Raw genomic sequence first — 25,331 nt, 5'->3', positions numbered from 1 at the left:
CCCCGTCCCCGCCTCCCTATCCTGTTCTCTTCTCCCCGGCCCTATCAAACCTCTGAGAGCCCAGAGTCCCTGCTTGCTGCCACCTTGTTTGCCTCCTCACCTGTTTTCTCGCTTCCCTTTATTTCTCTCTGTTGGTATTTCTACCCTTGTGCCCTGCACTCTGGATCCCTCTTTTCTACTCATCACCTGTCCCCTCGAATGACCTACACCACCTTCCCCCTGCACAGCGTTACCCTTACAGCCCAACCTACCTATGCTTTGGGGGAATTGGGACAAGTATGTATGGTGATAGAGAGTCAAATGAGGACTCACACAGGCTAGGTAAGTGGTCTACTGATGAGCCACACCCCCACCTCACACTGGGGAAATTCTAGGCAGGAGCTCTACCACTGAGCCACGCCCCCAGCCCCTCACTGGGGGATTCTAGGCAGGGGCTCTACCACTGAGCCACGCCCCCAGCCCCTCACTGAGGGATTCTAGGCAGGGGCTCTACCATGTGCTATGACTCCAACTCCTCAGTGGAGGATTCTGGTGAAGCACTTAGAATCAAACTTCCAGCCCTTACCTCAGACCTCTTGCCTGTTATTTCTCACCTCACCTCAGGTCCAGGAGCACCCCAAAGCCTTGCAGGCTGAGGTGGCCCTGACACTGAAGGTCTGGGAGAACATGACTGACTCAGCCCTGGCCATCATCCTGGACCAGCCTCTCCACACACTGAGCCACATTCACTGCCACCTGCAGACCTGTGTGAGTCCTGGGTCCCTGGCTCCTCCCCATTGTGCCTCCAGCCACTTGGGCTTCCCCTGTGTCCCAGCAGCAGCCTCACAGTCCCCATCCTCTGTCCACAGACAGCCTCAGCCCACAGCAGAGCCCAGGCCTCTGAGGTGCCGCCTCTCCCGCTGGCTGCACAGGCTCCAGGAGGCCCAGAGCAAGGTGAGTCTGGGCAGGGGACTGGGGTCTGCAGTGCCTGGGAGCTCTGAGGCCCAGCAGACCCTGAGCCAGCCCTGTCCTTTCAGGAGACCCCTGGCTGCTTGGAGGTCTCTCACCCTCAACCTCTTTCGCCTGCTCATCAGGAACTTGAAGTGTGTGGCCAGAGACCAGTGTGTCTGAGTACGGTGGCCCTGCCCAGCCCATCCAGGACTCTGGACTCTAAACTCAGTCCCTCCCCGCCTTAATTTATTTCCTCTCACCTTTTATGAAGCTGCAGTGCAGGCTGGGTTTATTTTTTCTACTTTGATACAATATATGCAAACATATGCAAATAAACCGTGAGGAGTTGGAGTCTTTCATCATGTGTGGTCTTGAGTGTGCCTTTGTGAATGGTTTCGGGCATGTGACTGAGTATGGATGTCTGCGGGGTGCAGGGGACACTCAAGAGTGTGCGTCTGTGTATCTGTCTTCTGTGATGTGTATCCAAGGGACTACCTCCCTGAGTCAGAGGCTAAAAAAGATGTGTCATTATGTGGCCTGGCCACATGCTCATGTGTTTACAAACATGCTTCAAGGTCTCTTTCTAGTCTGTATCCACTGTGTATCTATCTCTCCTTTAACAGTGTTCCTGAGACAGATGGGGATCTCCCATTCAGAATGCTTACAAACATGCTTCGTGGTCTCTCTCTAGTCTGTATCCACTGTGTATCTATCTCTCCTTTAACAGTGTTCCTGGGACAGATGGGGATCTCCCATTCAGGATACTCTCTCCTAAAATAGGATCAGAAAACTCAACACAGGCTGGAGAGGTTACACAAGGGTGAGAACCTTAGATCTGATCCCCAGGACCTTTTTTTTTTTTTTTTTTTTAAAGTAACAGGAACTTTGGAAGTGGATACAGCAGAAGGATTCCTGGGACTAGCTAACCAACCAGTCTAGCAATGGCAAGCTTCAGATTTAGTTGTAGATCTTGGCCTAGAAAGTAAGGTAAGAGAAATTGAGAAGACAATCAACATGTACTTCAGGCCCCAACATACACATGTGTATATACATGAGCAAGTACATAAACATTAAAATGTATAATAAACAGGTCAGGGATGGAGAGACAGCTCAGAGATTAATAGCACTGGCTACTCTTGCAGAGGACCTGAGTTGGGATCCCAGAACCTACATGGTGGCTCCCAACCATCCATAATTTCCAGTCCCAGGGATATGATGCCCTCTTGTGGCTTCCACGAGCACCAGGCACACTTTTGGTATACATATACACATGCCAGCACTCGTACATGTGCATAAAATAAAAACAAAAATAATTGCCAGGCGGTGGTGGTGCATGCCTTTAATCCCAGCACTTGGGAGGCAGAGGCAGGCAGATTTCTGAGTTTGAAGCCAGCCTGGTCTACAGAGTGAGTTCCAGGGCTACACAGAGAAACCCTGTCTTGAAAAAAAATAAAAAAATAAAAATAATTACATGTTTTCAAAAAGATCAACTGAGGAAAATACATGGTATTGTCTTTTGGCCTCTACGTGTACATGCAAACTCACACACATGCATGCAGCATACAGGCACACAAGCATCTAAAGAAAGATGAAGAAAAGAGAACTCATCTCATGGCAAAAACAGAAAGGAATTTGTCGTCACAGAGTATTTGGCCTGAATAATCACTCTGGTCTAAACCTATGTACATAAGCTTGATACCCAGCAACCACATGGTGGAAGGAAAGAACTTCCCCTCCAACTTGTGTCTGACACGTACCCTAGGGTATGTAAGCCTTAAAATTATTATTATTATTATTATTATTATTATTATTATTATTATTATTATTATTATTATATGTGTATGGGTATTCTGCTTGCATGTATGTCTGTGTACCAGATGCATGCCTGGTGCCTACAGAAGCCAAAAGAGGACATTAGATCCTGTAACTGGAGTTACAGATGATTGTGGGTGCTAGGAATCAAACCCAGGTTCTCTAAAGGAGGAGTCAGTGCTCTTAAACACTGAGCCATCTCTCTCTCCAATCCCAAAATGTAAGTAAGTAAGCACATATATTATTCTGAGTGTGATGGTGCACACACACACACACACACACACACACACACACACACACCTGTAATCTCAGCATTGAGGAAGTGGATGCATGAGGGTCAGAAGTTCAAAGTTAGGGCTGGAGAGATGGCTCAGCAGTTAACAGCACTGACTGTTCTTCCGAAGCTGAGTTCAAATCCCAGCAACCACGTGATGGCTCACAACCACCCGTAATGAGATCTGATGTCCTCTTCTGGTGTGTCTAAAGACAGCTACAGTGTACTTACATATAATAAATAAATAAAATTTTTAAAAAAAGAAGCTCGAAGTCATCCTAGGTTACCTACCTATCTGGTTTAAAACCAGCCTAGGATACTTGACATCTTACCAAAAAGTAAAAAAACAAAAACAAAAACAAAACAAAACAAAAAAGAACAACAAATAAAAGAGATTCACATGTAAAGCTGGAGAGGAACCTTTATCCCTGGCAACCGGCCCCTAGGAAGATGGCTGCAGTTAGACCCAGAGCAGAGAGAAGGACCGTGGGGCAAGGCCATGTTCTATTGAACATGGACTTTGCAACGTCATGTTTGTCTCACAAAACTGATTTCTAGTAGATCTCCCATCATGTGTTACTTCTGCTCGTGTGCGTGTGTGCGTGAGTGCACATGGAGGTGAGAAGACACCCTCAGCTGTCACCCCTCAATAGCTGTCCACCTTGTTTTGTTTTCCTTTTGTTGATTTAGTTACTGTCCTGTGGCTTGTCTATTAGGCTATGCTGCTGTCCAGTGAGCCCCAGAGATCCTCCTGGTTATGTTTTTCTGGCACTGGATTCCAAGCACATGCCACCAAGTCTGGCTTCCATCCACTACTCCTGCATAGGTTCCAGGGATTCCAACTTGGGTCCTCGTATTTGTGCAGCTGGCACTTTACCACCTGAACCACCTATCTTTCCAGCCCTAAGAGTGCATCACTTCATCAAGATATGGAAATGTATTCCTTTGAGGTCATCCAGGACGACATGGTGAAACAGTGAGTATGTATAAGTGTGTGTGTGTGTGTGAGAGAGAGAGAGAGAGAAAGAGAGAGACAGAGAGAGAGAGAGACAGAGAAAGAGAGAGAGAGACAGAGACAGAGACAGAGAGACAGAGACAGAGACAGAGAGAGGGAGGGAGGACACCATTTTGGTGTTTGGTGTTAGCTTCTCACAGTGCCATAGGGTATGGGGAGGGGATGTGGGGAGTTGAGGGGTTGGGGATGCAGCTGGAGAGATAACTTAGATATTATGAGTCCTTGCTATTCTTGAAGAGGACCCAAGTTCAGCTTTCAGGACCTGCCCACATCTGGTGGCTCACAACTGCCTAGAACTGAATCTCCAGGGGTTCTGGTGCCTCTGGCCTCTGTGGGCACCTGCACATATGACCCCCCCCCCCAACACACACACTTAAAAATAAAAAGTTTAGCGTGGTGGCGCATGCCTTTAATCAGCACTTGGGAGGCAGAGGCAGGCAGATCCCTGTAGAGAGAATATATTATGTATTGTATCAATGTTTTACCTGTCCATTAAAAAGCCTATGGCCTATGGCTTACACCGGAAAGAGGTGGAGCATCTGAGAGAAGAAAGAATTCTGGGACATCGCCAGGCACAGGGAGACGGGTCTGGAAAGATGTGAGGAGATGGGCACATGCTACCTAAGCACAGTTAACCAGCTATGTGGCAGAATATAGGTTAAAATAAATGGGTTATCTTTAGTTAGGGTCTAGTCAGAGAAGAGCCTAGCTATATGGCCAAGGTATTTGTAAATATATTTGGAGTCTGAGTCTTATTTCTGGGAACATGAGGCTGGGAAGCTGAACCAGAACTTCAACAGATCCCTGTGAGCTCTAGGAGATCCTGGTCTACACAATGAGTTCCAGGATAGCCAGGGCTGTATAGAAAGACCCTGTCTCAAAAAAAAACAAAACAAACAAACAAACAAAAATCTGGCTGGGCAGTGGTGGCACACGCCTTTAATCCCAGCACTTAGGAGGCAGAGGCAGGCAGATTTCTGAGTTCAAGGCCAGCCTGGTCTACAGAGTGAGCTCCAGGATAGCCAGGGTTATACAGAGAAACCCTGTCTCGAAAAATAAACAAAAAGATTGATATAAATATAGATAGATAGATAGATAGATAGATAGATAGATAGATAGATAGACAGATATACAGACAGATAGATAGATAGTTAATAAATAGAGTGAGCTAGCTGGTGAGATGGTTCAGCAGGTAAAAGCATTTGACACTAAGCTTGATATCTTGAGTTCAATCCCAGGGAGTAAAATGGAAGAAATAAGAAAACTAACAATGCAAACTGTCATTTGTCTTCCACATGTGCCACATGCATATACAATGAATGGGTGAATAAAAGAATAAATGAATGAGTGAATAAATGAATGAGTGTATATATTTTACTAAAGAAAAGTCAAGAACGGTGACTCATGCCTATAATCCCAGCTCTTTGAAGGTAGAGGATAATGAATTTAATCCTTGGCTACATAAGATCTTGTCTAAAAATCTTTAGAAAGAAAAGAAAAGAATGTCTGGCATGGTAGTGGACACCTTTAAGCCCAGCACTTTTGAAGCAGTGGCAGGTGGATTTCTGAGTGAGTTCAAAGCCAAAGTGGACTATACACAGGAAACTCTTAGTCAGACAGGCTACACAGTGAGATGCTGAGGACAAGAGAAGATGATAAGAAAAAACAGCTAGGGCTGGAGAGATGGCTCAGTGGTTAAGAGCACTAGCTACTCTTCCAGAGGTCCTAAGTTCAAATCCCAGCAACCACATGGTGGCTCACAACCATCCGTAATGAGATCTGATGCCCTCTTCTGGTGTGTCTGAAGACACCTACAATCTACTTACATATAATAAATAAATAAATAAATCTTAAAAAAAAAAAGCCAGGTAATATGTTTTAAATGTTTAAATCATTCTATTATGGAGCTGGAAAGATAGCTTAATATTTAAGAGCAATGGCTCCTCTTTCAGAGGGTCCAGGTTCCATTCCCAGTACATACATACACGGCAGCTCACAAGTATCAGTAACCCCAGTTCTTTTTCTGGCTTCCTCTGGCACAAACCACAGACATAGTACACAGATAGGCATGCGAGCAAAACACCCATACACATGAAATAAAAATAAATAAAAATACCATTCAGTTATATCATCTGACTATGTTTGGAATTTAGGAGTTTGTTACAGACCTGTTTTCTGTGTTTTTCTCTAACTTCCTCAGAATAGCTTTAAATTCTAGGTTTAATACTGCATGGTCACAAAATGGGTGCAGAATCTGCAGATCTTACATCCTTGTACCAATAAAGCCAGCAGGAAAGAAGAAAGCAAATGCAGGAGTCTTTTTTTTTTTTTTTATTATTGGGGAAGAAAAATAATGAGTCCAGGTTGGCCTCACACTTATAATGATAAACCTCTGATTCTCCTGCCTCAACCTCCTGAATGCTGGGATCATAGACATGTTCCACCAGGGCCATTTTCTTGTTTGTGGCCTTTATTTTTGAGACAGGGTCTTACTATATCCTCGGTGGCCTGGAATTTGAGATCCTCCTGCCTCTGCCTCCCACGTGCTGGATCACAGGCATGTGCCATCAGGCCTAGCAGTTTGTATATTTTATCCCTTGTTAAAGCCTCTATCCTGGACCAAGCATACAGCACATGCTCAGTAAAGCTTTATCAGGTCTTGATGGCAGAGCAAGCAGAGCTGTATATTGTGACCCTGCTTCTTACAGCAGAAGTGAATGACGTTTCCTGAGTGTCACGTGTGGTGCCTTGGGTTCTATGCTATACTGGCTCGCACATTACTAGGTGGGGTGCGTGAGCTCAGAGCTTTACTGGGCCAGCATAAGGGATCCACCTGGTCTGAAGTTCTCCAGGGTTGCTGTCCTTGCCTCCCACCCTCTGCCCAGACCAGCTTCCTCCCTCTGGCTCCTTTTCTATTTCTGTCTTGCTTTCCTCCTCCCAAGGCCTCAGGGGGCCCCTGGTTAGCTTGAAGCCTTCTTCCTTTTTCACCAGGATTGGGAAGAAGTTTTCACGGTAGGGCATCTGCAAGGACTGAGATGCCCAGAGCCCCTGACCTAGCCCAAACCACCTTTGCCTTCCCAGGCAAGTCTTCAGTCTCTGGATAGCCCCCTCCCCCGCCATTACCCTCCACTCTCCAGCAGACCCTGCTTCACTTATCCTCACACAGGTAAGCACAGAGATCTCTCCCCGCGCCACTCCCTTAACAGCTGGCTTGGGAGACCCCAGCTCAGCTAGGGTCACCAGAGCCATTCCCCAGTCTCCAGACACAATTCTAGAAGCAAACTGCCAACTCCACTCTTTTCTTCACCTGGAAGCAGACCAGGAAGGAGCCCTCTGATGAGGGACTTCTCCTCCCTCTGGTTCTGACCTCTGCCTGTAAAATAGACTCTGGGCGTCTATCCTACACAGTGTGGACAGCCAGGCAGAGGCAGAAACTGCCCCATTTGCCTTTTACTGGTAGTGATGTTTGTAGGTTTAAGACAGTGTCTGGCTGTGTTGCCCAAGCTGGGCAACTTCTGAGCTCACACAATCAGCCTGCTCCAGCTTCCTGAGTAGCTGGGAGTCCAGTTGTGTCATCTTGCCCAAATCCACCTGGTTTTTAAAAAACAGAACAACCTCCCCCCCCATTTTGTTGGCAAAAACAAACATATCCAGGGCCTCATGTAGGTCAAGCAGTCTGAAACTCTGCATGTAGATGTAGTATTCGACTCTTCACCCTTTTAAAGACATTGATTTATTCTATGTGTAGTATGTCTGAGTGTGTGCTGTGCATCGCACACATGCCCACAGAAGCCAGGGCATAGGGTCCTCTGGAACTGGAGTGACAGACAGTTGTGAGCTGCAAAATGGGTATTGGGAATCAAACTTGGCTCCTCTATAAGATCAGTGGGTACTCTTAACCACTGAGCAATCTCTCCAGTCCCTAGTTTTGAACTTAAAAAAATTTGGTGGGGGGGGGGGGGGGACTGCTCTTCCAGAGGTCCTGAGTTCAAATCCCAGCAACCACATGGTGTCTCACAACCATTTGTAATGGGGTCTAATGCCCTCTTCTGGTGTGTCTAAAGACAACTACAGTGTACTCATAATAAATAAATCTTTTTAAAAAATTGTTTTGTTTTGTTTTGTTTTTTTCTCTGTATATCCCTGGCTGTCCTGGAACTCATTTTGTAGACTAGGCTGGCCTGGAACTCAGAGATCCACCTGCCTCTATCTCACAGAGTGCTGGGATTTAAGGTGTGTACTATCACCACCCGGTTAAAATTTTTTTTCTAATTTAATTATTAATCAATCAATTAATTTTGTGGGGGTTTCACATGTGCTATGGCACTTGGGTCCCAGGGATCAAATTCAGATGGTCAGGCTTGGTGGCAAGTGTCTTTACTCACTGAGCTGACTTGCCTGCCCAGTCTTGAACTTCCAAGTCTCTGTTTCTACCTCCCAAGTATCAGTACTTCAGGCATGCTCTGTCATGCCCAGTTTCTATCTGCTTTGTTAAGTCTGTTCTCCCAGGACACACACCTACAAACCTGGTACTCCAGAGGATAGGGCAGGATAATTGAAAGTTCAAGGCCAGCCTGGGCTACACTTTTATCAAGATCCTGTCTCAAAAAAAAAAAAAAAAGTTTGTGATGGTACATACATATAATCTCTGCACTCAAGAGGCAAAGACCAAAGGATTGCCACAAATTTGAAGCCAGCCATATGTGTGTATGCATGCATGAATGATTGTATGTATTTGGGCATGGTAGTGCAAACCCACAGTCCTAGCACTTGGTAGAGGCAAAGATCATAAAAAGCTGAGAGGCTAGTTTACTCTACCTAGAGAGTTTCCAGAGCAACCCAGTGTGCTACATAGGGAGACTCTGTCATAAACAACTACACACACACACACACACACACACACACACACACACACACAGAGGCTAGCCTAACCTATATAGGGGTTTTCCACGGCAACCCAGTGCTACACAGGGAGTCTGTCAAAATCAGGTATGTATGTATGTGCTTGAGGAGATGTCTCAGCGAACAGTGTTTGTCATGCAAATATGGGGGAGTCCAGACCTCCAACATACTCATAAAAACATCAATAACTCCAGCACTGGGGGCAGAAGTGGATAGTGGAGGACCCTGGAGTTCCACTAGGAGTTCCAGCCCGTCTAACTGATGAGCTACAATGAGTCTGTCTCAAAAAATGAGGTGGATGACAGAGGAGGACACCCAACATTACCTTTGACCTCAGCATTCACACATGGATGAGTGCACCAGCACATTGGTGTATACTCCACACCCACATACTAAGTCAGTATATAAATACTACATGTAGAATTGCCTTTTTTAAATGTTGTCTTGAGATTCACTTACTATGTAGCCCTAGCTTGTCTGGAACTCATTCTGTATACCAGGCTGGTTCCAAGATCACAGAGATCCCCCACCCCAGCCTCTGCCTCCTGAGTTTTGGGCTTAAAGTCAAGGGTTACTATGCCCAGCTGGAATCAATATTAAATAAATTAATCTCAATTTTCTACCTTCTGATTATGCCGGGACATGTTATTTATTCCACCTGGCCTCAGAGTCCTCGTCTCTAAGATGGGCTAACAGTATGGATGTCCTAGGATTAATTGTGATGGTTTAAATAAAGGTCACCAACATACTGGCCACTTGTTAATATCTTTTTTTTTTTTTTTCTCTGTGTAACCCTGGCTGTCCTGCAACTCACTCGGTAGACCATCAGAAATTGGCCTAACTCTTGCCTCCCAAGGGCTGGGATTAAAGGTGTGCGCCACCACCGCCTGGCTACTATCATTCTTTTGTTTTTCCCCACCTCCGAATCTGCCTGCCAGTCTCCCCATTCCCACTGTCATGTTCTTTTCAGTCTGATTCAGAGTTTCCCCCCGCCCCCGTCCCCAAAAACACGCGCACACACGCTGGTCAGCAGAGCCGCCTCAGACACAGAAAAAAGTTTAATTCTGCTGCGGCGGAGGGTCCCGGCTCTGAGAAGGGGATTTGGTTTTTGTTTGTGTGGGGATTCATTGTGGGGATAAGGAAGGTAGAGAGAAGAGTCTGGTCCTTCAGTGGGACCTGCCCGGAAGATGGTGAGGACAGAGAATCGGGAGACACACAGACACTGGACAAGAAAATAAAAGAAATAAAAGAAAGAAACAAGGGAGAAGAGACGACCATGGGACAGGAAAAAAAAAAAGGGAGACAAGTAGGGAAAGACTTAAAACAGACGTCAGAGGGCGGGAAAGACAAGGACCGGGGGTTGGGGGGGAGGAGAAGCCCCTCCCTCCAAACCAGACTGGTGGGACCAGGGACGGGGCTGGGTGAGGGGACTGGAGGCTTTGGAGGCCGCCGCGGGGCAGAAGAGATCTAGTCCAGCCAGATACAAGGAATGGGCCCCTCGCCCCTGCCCCAGGGTCCCGGGTAGGGTAGGGGACTCGTGTCTCAGTGCTGCAGTGTGGGGGGGCCCCGCCCCTCCCCGCGCTTCGCTGTGTAAGGCACCGGCTCCGGCGAGGTCCGCGAGAGCGCGGGGGGCGGGGCAGAGGGGTGGAGTCGGAGAGGCCGGCGGCCGGCCTCCAATCCCGAGGCTGGTGGGCGTGGCCTCGATTGCGGCCGGCCCCGCCCCTCGCGCGTCCCTTCTCTCCAGCCTCCCCCGCCTCCGGCCGGGCTGGGCAACTAAGCGGCCCGCAGGCGTCCCGGTGCCAGTGCGCCCGTGCTCACACGGTACTCTCCAGCATCCATTCGGTGCTGGTGAAGGCCAGGCGTGCCCGGGCGGAACCCAGCCCCAGGTCTCCGTCCTCCCCGGCCGCGCCCCCTCCGGCCCCGTCCAGGTGTGGCGTGGACCGGTGGCGCTTTGTCCGCCGGGCGCGGCGCGGGTAACTGTGACTCTGGAACAGCGCCCCGTAGTCCCCGTCGAAGGAATAGCGTTGTTGTGGCCTCGGCCGGGCCGGGGCTCCCCCAGGAACCAGAGCTAGCGTTGGGGGCGCTGAAGTTGGAGGCCCCAAGGCCCCCGAACGGCTCCTTCGAGGGCCAGTCACGGCCCTAGATTCCTCCCCAGAAGTTTCCTCGGAGGGCAGCAAGCACAGCGAGGTGGCGGAGCCACCCAGAGAGCGTCCAAGCACCACCTCTAGCTCAGTGGAAGTCGCCTCAGCCTCAATGGCCTTTGCCTCGATGGCTGCAGGGACGGCCACCTCCCGCAGCGCCTCGTAGCGGTCTGGAGCTGGTGGGGCGGAGGCCTGCTGCGCGCCTGCGCCGTTGGTCTGAGAGCACACGTGGCTGACCCGAGGGGGCGCCCTGGACGTCCCCTTGATGCGGCGGCTGTCCCCATCGCCGTACACCTTGTAGCGAATCATGAGCAGAACGATGAAAACGAGGACCGAGGCTACGATGACGCCCCCGATGGCGATGATCATGGTGCCGCCCAAGAAGTGGGCCCTCAGCGGGCGGCACGGTGCAGGATCTCCCGCGGTGGTGAATTGCACACAGCCCACCACTCTGGTAGCCGGCAGAGCGGTGGCCCCGTCGTCGTAGACTGCCAACACACACAAATCATAGGCGCGGCCAGCCGCCAGATCATTCACCAGGAAGGTCTGGCTGGTAGAAGGGATCATTCTGTGGAAAGGGGTGCGATCAGGACGCAGTTAGCCCCACTCTTAACCACGTCCCTTCTCTTTAAGCCCTAACTGTGGGAAACCATGCTACTGGTATCTACGCAGACTACATGAACCATTCAAGTCTCTCCTTCAATATATTGCCAGCCTTTCATCACTGCTCCAGACCACACCCCCTCATCTATACTCCCCACCTCCAGAACCACCTGCCTTTAGCATCACCTACTGGGACTATCTCTCTACCTTGGAATATTATCGCTCAAGCTCCCTCAGCTGTACATAGATACCATTTTAGGAGATCAATACTATGGCCACTCCCTCTAATCTGCATGCCCTTCCTCCGTTCAGGTGGACACTGGAGTCAACAGTAGTGGACTTGTAGTCCTTGGTCCTCATCTAGCCTCCACTTCCTGAATGCTGGAATTTCAGGCTTACAGACATGTACAGACATATTGGTTTGTCTGGTTTTGTTTTTGTGGTGGTAGGGAACAAATCCAATTCTTCCTGCAAGTATTCCACTAGTTGAGCTACATTTCCAGCCCTAATTCCTCTTTGATGCACACTCTTGCCTGTGGGGGAGGGAGCATACTTCGGGGCATGCCCCAGCTTTGGGTAAATCTCTATCTCCTGGCTCAGTTTCCAAAGCACCTAAGCTACATATTCCCACCCATTGCCCTTCTAAATTGCACTCTGGCTTACAAGCCATATCCCTTCAAGGTACCTTGGGACAGCTCCTCTAGAGGCAACCAACCGGCTGTTCTATGAACGCTCATCATTGTACCACCAGAATTCCAGGAACCAATTCACCGAACCATACTCCCCAAATACTCATCTACAACTGTCTAAATTGTAGCCAAGCATGGGTTTCATTCTTTGCTATAGTTTCTTCTCAAATGAGGTACATAGCATAGGGAAGTCCTTTAGTTAAACACCTGGAAGCCACAACCTCTCTATCCTTTGCTAGCTCTGTGACCATACACATGTTCCTTAACTTCTCTGTGAATCACTTCCCTCTAACAGGGACAATGAGAATTTCTATATCCTTGAGATAGCACAGGCAATGAATGAGTTAACGTATCCAAAGCTCAGATTGTCTAAAGTTAAGGATGTTGCTATGAGCTAATGTCCCATCCAGTGATTCCAGCAACTCTATGGGCTCCCACTCCAAGGCTATCTGCCCTTCTCTGTCTCTTTTTAGATTACATTTACATGCCATCGTTAACTGGCCTGACCTCGTCTAAATCAGACTCGTTAATATGTATACATGTGTGTGTAAGGAGGAGGTCAGAGGACAACTTGCAGGAGTCTGTTCTCTCCTTCCATAATATGTGACCCAGGGATTGAACTCAGGTTATCAGACTTGGTGATTGCCTTAAGCCACTGGGCCATCTCACAGCTTCACCCTCTACATGCCTCTAAGATCCACCCTAGGGACATTCCCTCCCAGACTTTGGTCTCTTTTGATGAGCATATATCTTGGCACAGTCTGTTTAGGCTACTTTCAGCCTCAGGGAATCCAGTGTGGAGTGTGCCCTGACTGGCATGCTCTGCGCCCAACCTCACAAGCTCTCTTCCCCTGCCAACGCTCTTAGTGGCTCACCAGAGACAAGCACCGCCCCTTCCTCTGCTTGAGACGGTGTAGAACAAGTTCCGCCCCCCTAAAAAGCCATGCCTCATCTCCAAGCATGCTTACCTGTCAGAGCTCCACAGGCCTGCCAGTGGGGCTGTCTGCTGGTCCTGAGACCCTCTCCAAGAAGGTCCCTGCCATCTGGCACCACCCCCTATCCCAGGACTTAAAGCATAGGCCCCACCCTCCCCCAAAGACCCCACATTATGTTCTTCATTTTTCATAAACCACCCACCTCAAGCTGCCCTGACCCCCTACTTGGCTGTAACTTTCCCCTTCTTTCTCTTAGAGGCTTGGATTTCCTTGTTTCTTCTCCCCAAATAACCAGTTGCTAGGGGCTCCCCCTTTTCAAGGACAGTCACTGGCTCCTTAAGAAAGCCTGAGCCCACAAGTCTCTCATTGGCTGCCAGACCAGAGCAAGCAGCTGAGCAGGCTTCTTGTTGGATGTCACCTCAGCCCATGGCTGCAGAGAGGAAGTTAACCCCTGCAGTGCCATCCTACGTACTAGCATCTGCAAAGGAGGATGCAGGATAGAACTGGGGCCCTGGGGGGTTGAGGGGGGAAGAGTCCTTGTTCAACTGGGGAGAAGCAACCACCAAGATCTGCTTACATACTGGGTCCAGAGCTTTCCCCCACCCTGCCACATGATGGCTATGGATCAAAGAGGAACAGTAAAGAGAGATGAAAAACCACACAATCCGAATGACTGACAGTAACGCATCATCCATCTCCCTACCATCCCTGCCTGGCAAACACTAGGTATTCAATAAGTGTGCGTTCAAGCATATGAAAGATAGCTCTGCTGCTCTGTGTCTGAGAGCAAATGATGTCTCCCACAGAGCATCAAGTTCTATGACTGAAAAGAAAGAGAACTGAGGGTGTGGCTCAGTGGTAGAGCCCCTGCCTAGAATCCCCCAATGAGGGGCTGGGGGCGTGGCTCAGTGGTAGAGCCCCTGCCTAGAATTCCCCACCCCCCAGTAAGGGGCTGAGGGCGTGGCTCAGTGGTAGACCCCCTGCCTAGAATCCCCCCAGTGAGGGGCTGGGAGTGTGGCTCAGTGGTAGAGCCCCTGCCTAGAATCCCCCAGTGAGGGGCTGGGGGTGTGGCTCAGTGGTAGAGCCCCTGCCTAGAATCCCCCAGTGAAGGGCTGGGTTTATTACAGAAGGATTGCCTAGCATGTGTGAGAGGCTCTAAGTTCAATCAATAGTACCATAAAAATAAATAAATAAAAATAAAATAAAGGCTGGCAAGATAGCTCAGTGGAGCTTGCCTCCAAGCTAACAACCTGAGTCTGACCCCTAAGATATGGTGGAAGGGGAGAACTGATTATGGTGCACGTGCACACACACACACACACACACACACACAAATGTAATTTTAAGAATGTTAAATGACACACATAAAAAAGTAGGTTTTCTTCTTTCTTTCTCTTTTTTGTCTTGTTTTGTTTGCTTGAGACAGGGTTTCTCTGTGTATCCCTGGCTGTTCTGGAACTCACTGTAGACCAGACTGGCCTCAAACTCAGAGATCTACCTGCCTCTGCCTCCCGAGTACTGGGATTAAAGGCATGTGCCACAACTACCCAAAAAAATAATTTAAAATTTTATTTACTTATTTATTTATTTATTTTTGTTTTTTTTTTCGAGACAGGGTTTCTCTGTGTAGCCCTGGCTGTCCTGGAACTCACTCTGTAGACCAGGCTGGCCTCAAACTCAAGTGCCGCCTCTGCCTCCCAAGTGCTGGGATTAAAGGCGTGCGCCACCACCGCCTGGCAATTTAAAATTTTTTAAATGAAATAAATGGAGGTGATGGTAACAGCTTTAGAGCAAACAGCTGCATCTCTGTACATACTTTGTGAAGGTTTCTGCTTGGGGCCTTGATCTGCTGGCGGACTGTCAGAATGGGCCAGTCTGTCTGTCTGTCTAGAGAGGGCCAATGTCCTCAGTTCTGACAACCAAAGCAAAATGAGGAAGTGTGTCCTTGGTGTAGTGATATAGTCCCTGTAATCTCAGAAGACAAAGCATTCTGTGTCAGCCTGGACTACACAGAGAGTTGAAGGCTAGCCTAGACTACCAGGGCAAGAGCCTATCTCAAAAACAAAAGCAGAGCCAAAGGAAAAGAGAGACCCCTTAGCAAACAGACTGGCCAACAAGGACACAGGCGGAGGCCAAGAGACAGGCTTATTATAAAGGGCTTAGCACACCCAAGCTGTTGGGGCTACCACTGATGGGGAAGTGGCTCCTGACCCTCTAATAACCCAAAGAAACTGTAGCATAGGGCCAGGCACTCAGCAGGCTCTACAGTGCAGAAGGAAGGCAAGAACAAGATGTGTCTGTTTAGCCAACAGCCATTTATCAAGTGCCCACTATGTGTCATCCCTGCTGTGCCAGAGTCTGTGACTGGGAGCCATACTGACAAACTACCAAGACGGAGAGACCACAGGGCTCAGGTACTGACTGCCAATGGGCCCCCGCCCCTACCCATCGGGCTGTGTATTCCCTCAGGGCAGGGACTGCGTCTCCTGGTCTCCTCAGGGCACAGGTGCCAATGGTCACAATGGACGCCACCGTTTTATTTTACTTTATTTTATTTCTTGAGACAAGATCTCGCTGTGTAGCTCAGGCTGACCTCAAAGGCACTACATAAACCAGACTGACCTTGAACTGAGGACCCTCTTGCCTCAGCCTCCCAAGCTGGTTGGCTCACAAGCATGTGGCACCAATGTCTAACTCAGAGCTGTTGTTTTTGTATTCAGGAAGCACATATATTGAATACCTACTGTTTCCCAAGTAAGGGTGGAAAGGGCTTAGGTAATTATTTCTTTATAAACTTTTATTTCAGAGCTAGGTGGTGATGGCACAGGTCATTTTTCCCAGCACTCAGGCAGAAGCAAGCAGAACTCTTTGTTTAAGGCCATCTTGATCTATATAGTGAGTTCCAAGACAGCTAAGACTACAAAGAGAGACCATGTCAATAATAATATTGATTAATTAATTTATTATTATTATTATTATTATTATTATTATTATTATACTCTTATTTCTGTGCATTTCTGTCTTTTTTTCTCTATGACTCATAGCCACGCCCAACTCAGGGCCCAGTATAGTGCAGAGTGGAAAATGCCTAATGAGGGAAGGAGGAAGAGAAAGTAGAGACAGACGAGGAAGAGGAAAAGACAACAAAGTCTGGAGATGGTGAGGAAAGCAATGGACACGTGTCTATAGTCCTAAAACAGTGGCTTCTAATCCGAATGGGCCTGGAAATAATTCATAGGCACTGGTTAGTGTTTTATCAGTTTGACACAAACTAGGCTCATCCTGCAATCTCAACTGAAACAATGTTTCCACCAGACTGGCCTGTAGGCAAGTTGGGGGAGGGGGCATTTTCTTGATTAATGACTGACATAGGATGGAAGGGTCCAGCTCACTGTGGGTGTTCCCACCACTGGGAATGTTGTTATAAGGTGGTCCTGGGTGGTTATATAAGAAAGGAGACTGAGTAAGCCATGGAGAGCAAGCCAGTGAGCAGCACTCCTCCATGGCCTTCAGGTTCCTCCCCTGAGTTCCTGCTCTTACTTCTCACATTGATGAACTTGTGACCTTCAAGCTGTAAGATTAAAAAATAAACCTTTTCCTTCGCAACTTGCTTTTGTTGTTCTTTTGTCTTTTGTAATTGTTGTTGCACAAGGTTTTTCTGTATCAACTCACTCTGTAGACCAGGCCAGCCTCAAACTCAGAGGTCCATCTGCCTCTCCCTCCAAAGTAATGGGATTAAAGGCATGTGTGTACTACCACTGCCTGGCTTGGTCATGGTGTTTATCAAAGCAATAGAAACCAAACTAGAGCATTGTGTTTCTATTTTTCTCACGCTTTTTGCTTTCTGTTTCTATAATGTAGGGGACTAGAATAGCAGTATTGATATAAATAGACATATAACTATAAACATGTGTTTAATGTGATACCGTCTTTAACTGGTGGGATTCATGATCAAAAGCCTCTGGAGAGCAAGTGGTGTTGACCATGAACTCCGTGAGATATTTATTGTTTGGCAGTTCTGAGACAGAACTCAGTATCTTCCCCAGCTTAGCAAATGCTCTGCAGCACCACGCCCCAGCCCCTCACTGGGGGATTCTAGGCAGGGGCTCTACCACTGAGCCACGCCCCCAGTCCCTCACTGGGGGATTTTACTAGGCAGGTGCTCTAGCACTGAGCCACGCCCCAACCTCTCCCTGAGGGGGCTCTATTTTGAGAGACACCCTAGCTTCTTACTATCTCACTATAACTGAGCTACATCTCCAGCCCTCTTTTTTTCTACTTTTTAAATTTTGAGACAGAGTGTCTCCAAGTGCTCCAGGCAGCTTTATCCTTGCTGTCCTCCTGTCTCAGCTTCCCAAAGGCTAGGATAACAAGCCTGAAGCATCAGTCCCTGATCCTTGTTATAACTCCATTACCCAGCCCTGCACTGACTCATGTAAGTATTACACAAACATCTCATAAGTGCACGAAACACAAAGACTGAAGAGCAGGGGGAAAAAGGGCAACTATGGGCCTATCTAGAGCCGGAACTAAGCAAGGTCAGGGGGGGATAAATGGGTAGGTGGATGTCAGGGTTGGAGAGGAGGTCTGACGCCACACTCACCTGTAGACTAGGGAGTCATCCGCAGAGCTGTTGTATTGCACTTGGTACATGCGGATGCCAGGCACTGGCCTCTGGGCCGGCCAGCGGATGAGCACAGAGCTGGATGTGAGTTCAGCAGCCACAAGCCTGCGTTCAGTGGCTGAATCGTTGGCACCAGGTCTGCCTGGTGTGGCGATGTCAGAAGAACCAGGTTCAGTGAGAGGCGGCGGGGCAGCAGGTGGGGGCGCCATCAATGGCAGAGGTACCACACATACTTCCACAGGTGCAGTGGCTTCCCCTGCAGCATTGGAGGCTATGCAAGTGAAGGTACCGCTGTCCCTCAGGGTGGTGATAGTCACATCCAGCGTTCCGTCACCACGGACCCGAGTCCGGCTGGAGTTCCCCAGCAGCCGCCCATCAGGTGCCACCCAGTGCACCACAGGCTCAGGGTCACCCACCGCCCGGCAGCGCAAACTGACAGCCTGGCCCTCCACCACCAGGGCCCGGCCCCCTGCTTGCCGTGTGATGAGCGGGGGCTCACATAGAAATTCCTCCTCGGGGATGGACCAGAAATAGCGGTCAGTGAGATGCTCAGGAGTGGCACACGTCTCCAAGTCATCCTCCCTGGTCAGACGCCGAAGCCAGAGCAGTTCACAGTTGCAGTGCAGCGGGTTGCCACCGAAGCTGACCGTCAGTGGGGTGGGTGGCTTGGGCCCACCGCCCTGGGACCTCAGGAACAGTCCGTCGGGGGGCAATTTATGTAGACGGTTGGAGGTCATGTCCAAGCGCACGAGTTTGTGCAGCTGAACGAAGGTGCCCTCCGCAATGTGATCAATGAGGTTGTGGTCCAGCGTGAGGGTGTTCAAGTTAACCATCTGTCCTACCGCCTCCCATGGCAGTGCCTCCAGGTTGTTGTAGGACAGGTCCAGGTCCTCTACGGTGGACAGGAAGGCGTCAAAGGCTGCCGACTCCACCTTACGGATTTGATTGTTACCGAGGATCAAGTGGCGGAGGTTACCCAAGCCCCGGAGCTGGTCCCCTCGCACCTCTGCCAGGCGGTTGCTGTCAAGGTGCAGGGCCCGGAGAGCACGGAGGTCCGCAAAGGCGCCAGCGGCTACCTGGCCAATGGTGTTGCGAGACAGGGTGAGGTGGACCAGGCTGGTCATATTGGCGAAGTCTCTACGACGCACAGCTGCTATGAAGTTGTCAGTGAGCCGCAGCTCTACCACACGCCTGTCGATGGCGGGTGGCACGAAGAGCAGGCCGGTCTTGGCACACAGCATGGTCAGTGTAGGTGCCACATTCTGACAGATGCAGCGACCGGGGCAGGGCTGGCCGCGAGATGCTCCTGCCCAGAGCAACAGCAGAAAAGGGAGAGCAGCAGGTGGTGGCGAGAGGAGCCCGGATGAGAAGGGGCCTGGAGCCATGGTGCAGGGGGGAGGCAGGAGGAGTGGGATAGACCTGGATGGGAGGAAGATAGTCAACCAGGGTTGGTCACCACTCCTGCAACCCTGGGATGTGCTGCTGAAAGTCAAACTGGATCCTTTATCCCCCAACGAATGGGCTCTGGACAACAGATCTCAAAGCAGCTAGAACACATGGCCACGGCCATCTTTTCTTTCTTCCCGTGGTTGTTTGTATACAATCTCGTAATATAGCCTGGCCTGGCCTGAAACTTGCTTTGTAGATCAGGCTAACCTCAAAAGTACAGAGATCAGCCTGCCTCTGCCTCCCCAGTGTTAGGATTTAAAGCCACTTTGGCTTTTCTTTTTCTGAGATAAAGTTTCACTGTAGATCCTGGTTGGCTTTGAAGTCACAATTTTCCCGTGTCTGCCTTCCAAGGGCAAAGATTACAGATCTGGGCCAAAGCACCTAGATCTGATTACAACATTTCCATAGTAATTGGCAACTCCCCATTGCATTACTTCACTGTCTTCAATCCTCCCACCTATCACGCCTCTTGGCGCCTCTCAACTTCCCATGGCCTCCCAGCCCACCAGATACTCTCAAATCACTGCTGGCTGAAATTTAGGACCAAAGTCATCAAACACACAACTCCTGGTTCAAATTCCAGCTGGGATACTTACTAGCTGTGTGACCTCGGGCAAGTGTCTGAACCTCTCTGAATCTCGGTTTCTTCATCTGTAAAATAGAGAGAAAAAAAAAACAGGCCTTACTTACTTAATGAGTGAGCACATTAAGAAGGGTTTAACACATAACAATTGGTAGCTGCAACACCACTGTGGGTCTAATGATAACAACGACAGAACTGGGCCTGTGTGTTATGGTAAGAGAAAATGTTTTCATTTTAAATATTATTATTATTATGAATATTGCACACATGTGGCTGGATCAGAGGACAACTGTGTGGAACTGGTTCTTTCATTCCACCTTCATGTGGCTTCCAGTAATCAAACTGGGATTGCTAGGCTTGTGCAGCAAACTCCTTCACCTGCTAAGCTGTCTTGACCTGCAAGTACCTGAAAATCAAATGCATTCATGTAAAAATTCCGGCTCTCTCACTTGCGAACTCTGGGAGACCACAGTCATGACCCCCATACCTATGCCAGAGTTTATGTTTCTTTCTTTTTAAAATTTTTGTTATTATTTTTCATCTATTTGTTTGAGGCACAGTAGTAGTATTATGTAGCCCAGGCTAGTCTTGAACTCACAAGCCTCCTCAGGCTCACTCTGTAGCCCAGGCTGGCCATGAATCCACCTGCCTCTGACTCTCAAGTGCTGGGATTAAGGATGTGCAACACACTCATCCTGTTCTGTTTATTTATTTATTTGTTTGTTTGTTGTTGCCATTTTTGTTTTTGAGACAGGGTTTCTCTGTCTCTGCCCTGGCTGTCCTGGAACTTGCTCTGTAAACCAGGCTGTTCTGGAGCTCACAGAGATCTACCTGCCTCTACCACCTAAGTGCTGGGACTAAAGGCCTGTGCCACAACTGCCCAGTCCATCTCGTTCTTTAAGACATGACAGTATGTAGGTCATGCTAGTCTAAAACTTGCTATTGCTATACAGTTGAGACTGGCCTTGAAATCTTGATCCTCCTGTTTCAGCTTCCCAAGTACTGGGATTACAGGTGTGTGGTGCCACACACACAGACAGGCCAAAATTTCTTCACTTTATATATTAAAACAATACAATATACACTGAGTTTTTGTATGGGAAACCCTGAGTACAGGGCCTAGCTCACAATGAGCACTCCATGAATGTTAAGGTCCTCCACCTAAATTAATAGACAAAAAGCTGAAAAGACAGGAAGGGTTGAGAAAAAAACATCAGAATTTCCCATCTCAGTCTGGGGAGGTCTTCCTCTGAGTATGATTTCTTTCCAGGTTCATCTGAGCTCCCAAGCAGGCTGACTGATACCAACTGGCACACAGGAGGCCCATGCATGCATATAGGCACACGCGTATATGCACACACACTATGCCTCTGCTCCAGGCAAAACCTTCCGGCAGGGATTCCCTCTCCAGCAGCTGCAACCCACGACATGTCAGTTCCCATCATAACACAGGGTGGGTGGTGGGTGGTGGGGGTGGGGTAAAGAGGAAAGGATGGGAAGGGGGCATTCTCAAAACTATTTTCATTCCACCTTGTCCTCTGCCCCAGTCCTTGCTGACCAACCTCTGAGGAATCTGTGTGGAATGGTGGCCATACGTGACCTTGATCTTTTTACCCAGGGGAAGAAGAATGGGACCAAGAAAGTCAGAGAAAGGCTGAGTCAGAAGGAAGCAAGTGGGGATGAACGGACTGGCAGAGAGAGCGACTGAGAGTAAGACAAAGAGAGAAAGGGTTTCCCAAGAAGATGACACAGGTTCCGGGTATGGCTCAGCAGAACATGTGCCTAGAATCTCCCAGTGAGGGGCTGGGGGCGTGGCTCAGTGGGAGAGCCTCTGCCTAGAATCCCTCAGTGAGGGGCTGGGGGCGTGGCTCAGTAATAGAGCCTCTGCCTAGAATCCCTCAGTGAGGGGCTGGGGGCGTGGCTCAGTAATAGAGCCTCTACCTAGAATCCCTCAGTGAGGGGCTGGGGGCGTGGCTTAGTGGTAGAGCCCCTGCCTAGAATCCCCCACTGAGGGGCTGGGGGTGTGGCTCAGTGGTAGAGTCCCTGCCTAGAATCCCCCACTGAGGGGCTGGGGCGTGGCTCAGTGGTAGAGCCCCTGCCTAGAATCACCCAGTGAGGGGCTGGGGGCTTGGCTCAGTGGTGGTATGCTTTTTTAACATGCTTGAGGTCCTGGATCCCCTCCCCAACACTGCAAAAAGGGGACAGCCAGGTGTAATAGATACCTATAATCCCAGAACTCAAGAGGTTGAGAGATGCAGACCAGCCTGGGCTACACGTGGAAACCCTGCCTCAAGAATCCAAGGAGGCAATGAAAAGACCGGTGCCAGTGGGACAAAGAAACAAACATCTGAGTGAAGAAGGAAACAGACAGGAAAGAGACTGAGCCAGGGTGATGGAAAGAGGGAGGGGAGAGACAAGGAGGAAAGAGTTAGAGGAAGAGAGAGACAGGTTAGAAGGAGACGGGAATGGGGCTGAGGAGAGAAACTGAGGCAGGGCCAGGGCAGCACATCTCTGAGCACCCCCCACCCAGATTCCACCTCCTCTCCCTCTAGGTTACTGTTCCCTACTAACTAGAAACCCCTGTCTGGAAGTTGAGCCTCTATCATTAGGAGCCCTGGCAGGGCATCTGCTTGCCTGGGGTCTCTAGGGCCCAAAACCTATTCTAAGACTTTCTCCTTGCACAGCTGCAAAGAAAGCATCCTGAGCTTACCCTAAGGCATCATAGCACCATGGGTCAGAACCCGTCCCTCTGCCAGGGTTCACACTCGAAGGTTTACCCAGTTGTGCGTGGCTTTGGTGAAACAGCATCCCCCTCTGTATCTCCCTGTACATGTTCATGACAATGATGGCACCTGTCTACCTCACCTCACTTTGAAGAGGGCTCAATGAGAATATTTTGTAATGTGCTTAGGTTAGCTTTAGACTACATAAATGCTACATCAATGTTAGATGACACTAATGTGTGCACGCGTGTGTGTGTGTGTGTGTGTGTGTGTGTGTGTGTGTGATACGCTGGGGAAGGAATGCAGGGCCTTGTGCATGCTAAGCAAACACTTTATGGTTAAGCCACACCCCCAGTCCCTAACTGATGGAATCTAGGCAAGTGCTCTACAAATGAGCTATATTTCCCTGCTCATTTCTCCTTCTCCTTCTTCTTTTCCTCCTCCCTTCTTTCTGTATAGCCCAAGATGGCATCAAACTCACAATTGTCTTGCCTTAGCCTACTGAGTGCTGAGATGACAGGACTCCACCACCAGCTGTCAGGGATTATTTTACACCTAGAAACCTTCATGGAGCCTTACTGATATAAAGGTACTCCACTTTCTTGGTCATCTTACCAATCTTGAGAGAAGCCACATCCTGACATATAGGATCCTTCTGAGTCACCTGACCACCATGAGATGAATGCTTACCCAATACCAATTCTCATAGGCTTATTTCTACTCTTCACTGGGAGTGGCCACCTGCCTCCCTAGACACTGAGGTATTCTGCACTTGGGTCCACTTAGGTAGAGCTCTGGGCCTGGGCTGGCTCACAACTGGTGCTCTCATTCCACATCTCTTTCCCAACCTGAGGTAGTATACTCACCTCTCTTCAAGGAGTCAGGGCCTGGGCCGGTACCTGCAAAAGACCAAAGCCAGAGTTAGCATCTTCCAGCTCCTTTCTAGTCACCGAAAGCTACCTTGGAGATCATCTAAGCCAGGGGAATCCCTATAGTGATTACTTTCTCAGGCCTCCTGTTACAGGGTCATCATACTCTCAGAGGGACCCAAAAGTCATGTCTAAACCTTAAGAGACTGGGCCTCAGGGTCCAGCATGTGAGCTTTGCCCTCTGAGATCTCAGGAGCTCTGAAGCCTTACCCCTCCCGCACTGGTTCCTGATTATGGAATTTACTCACTCTTCTTAGCAGCTCTAGAATTCTACATTCCCAGCCTTCTCTTTTTGAGACTTGGAAATATGCACCAGACATCTTTTCTTTTAGAACTCAAGAGTTCTCATCTGGGCTCCCCAACTTCAAAGGCATGAGTGGTATCCAGAGCCCAGAAGCACTAGGGTTCCAACCATCTCCTCTCTGTCCATATTTACATTGGTGGATCTGTCCCAATCTATGTGAGTCCGCACCTGAGCTCTACCAGGGAACACCAGCCCAGGCTGGGCACTCCCTACCCTTCAGGACACTGAACCCAGGATACAGTCACATTTGTGTTCCAGGACCACACACTATGCCTTGGTGTGCTACAGATCACACTCATTAGACCCAGAAGTAGGGCCAATCTGTGCCCAAGGCAGGGGAACACATGTATCTTGCAGATATAGGCCTAAACATACAGAACCTGGTCCCCAGAGACTAAAGTAGAAAAGGACTCCCAAGATACACACCCTCAAGGCTGGCATATCTGCATACACCACACATACACACAGGCTATCCATTGCACACTCACAGATGTACAGATACAGAAAAACCTATGTGCCCCTTAATAGACAACCAGATACCTATATCTATATAGCCCTTACATACTTGTCAACACACAGTGGCTCACACCTAAGACTCACCTGCACAATGAAAGATACATAGGTGCACATTCTTACACACCTAAACACATTCATGCAACTTCACATATTCTGACTGTGTAGTCATAGAGCAGATAAAGCACCAACAGACACATGCATGCACAGCAGGTACACATCTCACACATGTACACAGAACCCCTGGCACGAACACACACTGACAAAGCAGAGAGCCATGAACAAGCACACAGGCACTTTGTCAGCACTCCAAGAGGCTCACGCATCACAGACACACTCAGGCCACAGTCCCAGGAGGAACCAACACACTTGTAAATGCACACAAAATACCAAAGCCCAGAGCACAGTCAACAGAGCAGTTAGCTTCACACTCATGGCCACTGATAGTCATCCCTCATGGCCCTGGCACTCCTGCCCCACCTACTTCCCAGGCCAAATACATTCTAATATCCCTTCCAGTCCCCGTTACACCTTTCTCCGAAAAGAATAGAGCACAAGCCAGGGCCAAAGGTCATGGTTCAGCAGGTGAGACTCCATCAGGAAGGGACTGAGTCCCAAGGCTGGGTTCCAACAAAATTCTGCCACCAGTAACCCCCAGTTTCTCCAGGCTTACCATCAAGACATAGGCAACTGGGGTTCTATCTGCAGATGCCCGGCAGGTGGGGGAGTTAGGGTGGGGTGGGGTGGGAAGGGCCAGGTCTTCAACCCCACCCTCCACTCTCCAACCCTCAGCCCCCACCCCAGGGCCCATCTGTCCATCCCTCGGCCTCTCATTCCTCCATCTGTCCACCTCCCGGCCTCCCATCCCCCCTCCCCAACCAGCCACGGAGAAGAGGAGAAAGACA

At 49.2% G+C, this 25,331-nt stretch overlaps 2 protein-coding genes across 5 annotated transcripts in view; one reads left to right on the top strand and one right to left on the bottom strand.

Annotated features, from left to right (window-relative positions):
- Positions 1-1,177, top strand: part of LOC116100323 (interferon lambda-2-like) — a 2,222-nt gene extending 1,045 nt beyond the window's left edge. The window contains 4 exon segments of the mRNA XM_031384138.1: positions 601-758; positions 849-933; positions 1,017-1,036; positions 1,038-1,177. Coding sequence (XP_031239998.1) covers positions 601-758; positions 849-933; positions 1,017-1,036; positions 1,038-1,110 — 336 coding nt within the window. The 3' untranslated portion in view covers positions 1,111-1,177.
- Positions 1,178-9,956: 8,779 nt separating this feature from the next.
- Lrfn1 (leucine rich repeat and fibronectin type III domain containing 1) overlaps positions 9,957-25,331 on the bottom strand; it is a 16,396-nt gene continuing 1,021 nt past the window's right edge. For 3 of the 4 annotated variants that reach the window (XM_031385910.1, XM_031385911.1, XM_031385913.1), the window contains exons 2-5: positions 23,547-23,579; positions 19,971-20,025; positions 17,905-19,344; positions 9,957-11,642 (exon numbers count right to left, since the gene is read on the bottom strand). In XM_031385910.1, coding sequence (XP_031241770.1) covers positions 10,748-11,642; positions 17,905-19,310 — 2,301 coding nt within the window. In that variant the 5' untranslated portion in view covers positions 19,311-19,344; positions 19,971-20,025; positions 23,547-23,579 and the 3' untranslated portion in view covers positions 9,957-10,747. Of the gene's footprint in view, positions 11,643-17,904; positions 19,345-19,970; positions 20,026-23,546; positions 23,580-24,513; positions 25,079-25,331 lie in introns of those variants that run through there. The other variant, XM_031385912.1, reaches the window with a different exon arrangement.

The sequence above is a fragment of the Mastomys coucha genome, unplaced genomic scaffold (assembly GCF_008632895.1).
Source record: "Mastomys coucha isolate ucsf_1 unplaced genomic scaffold, UCSF_Mcou_1 pScaffold21, whole genome shotgun sequence".
Taxonomy (NCBI): Eukaryota; Metazoa; Chordata; class Mammalia; order Rodentia; family Muridae; genus Mastomys; species Mastomys coucha.
Note: the sequence above shows the minus strand (reverse complement) of the source record. Positions and strands in the feature narration are given on the sequence as shown.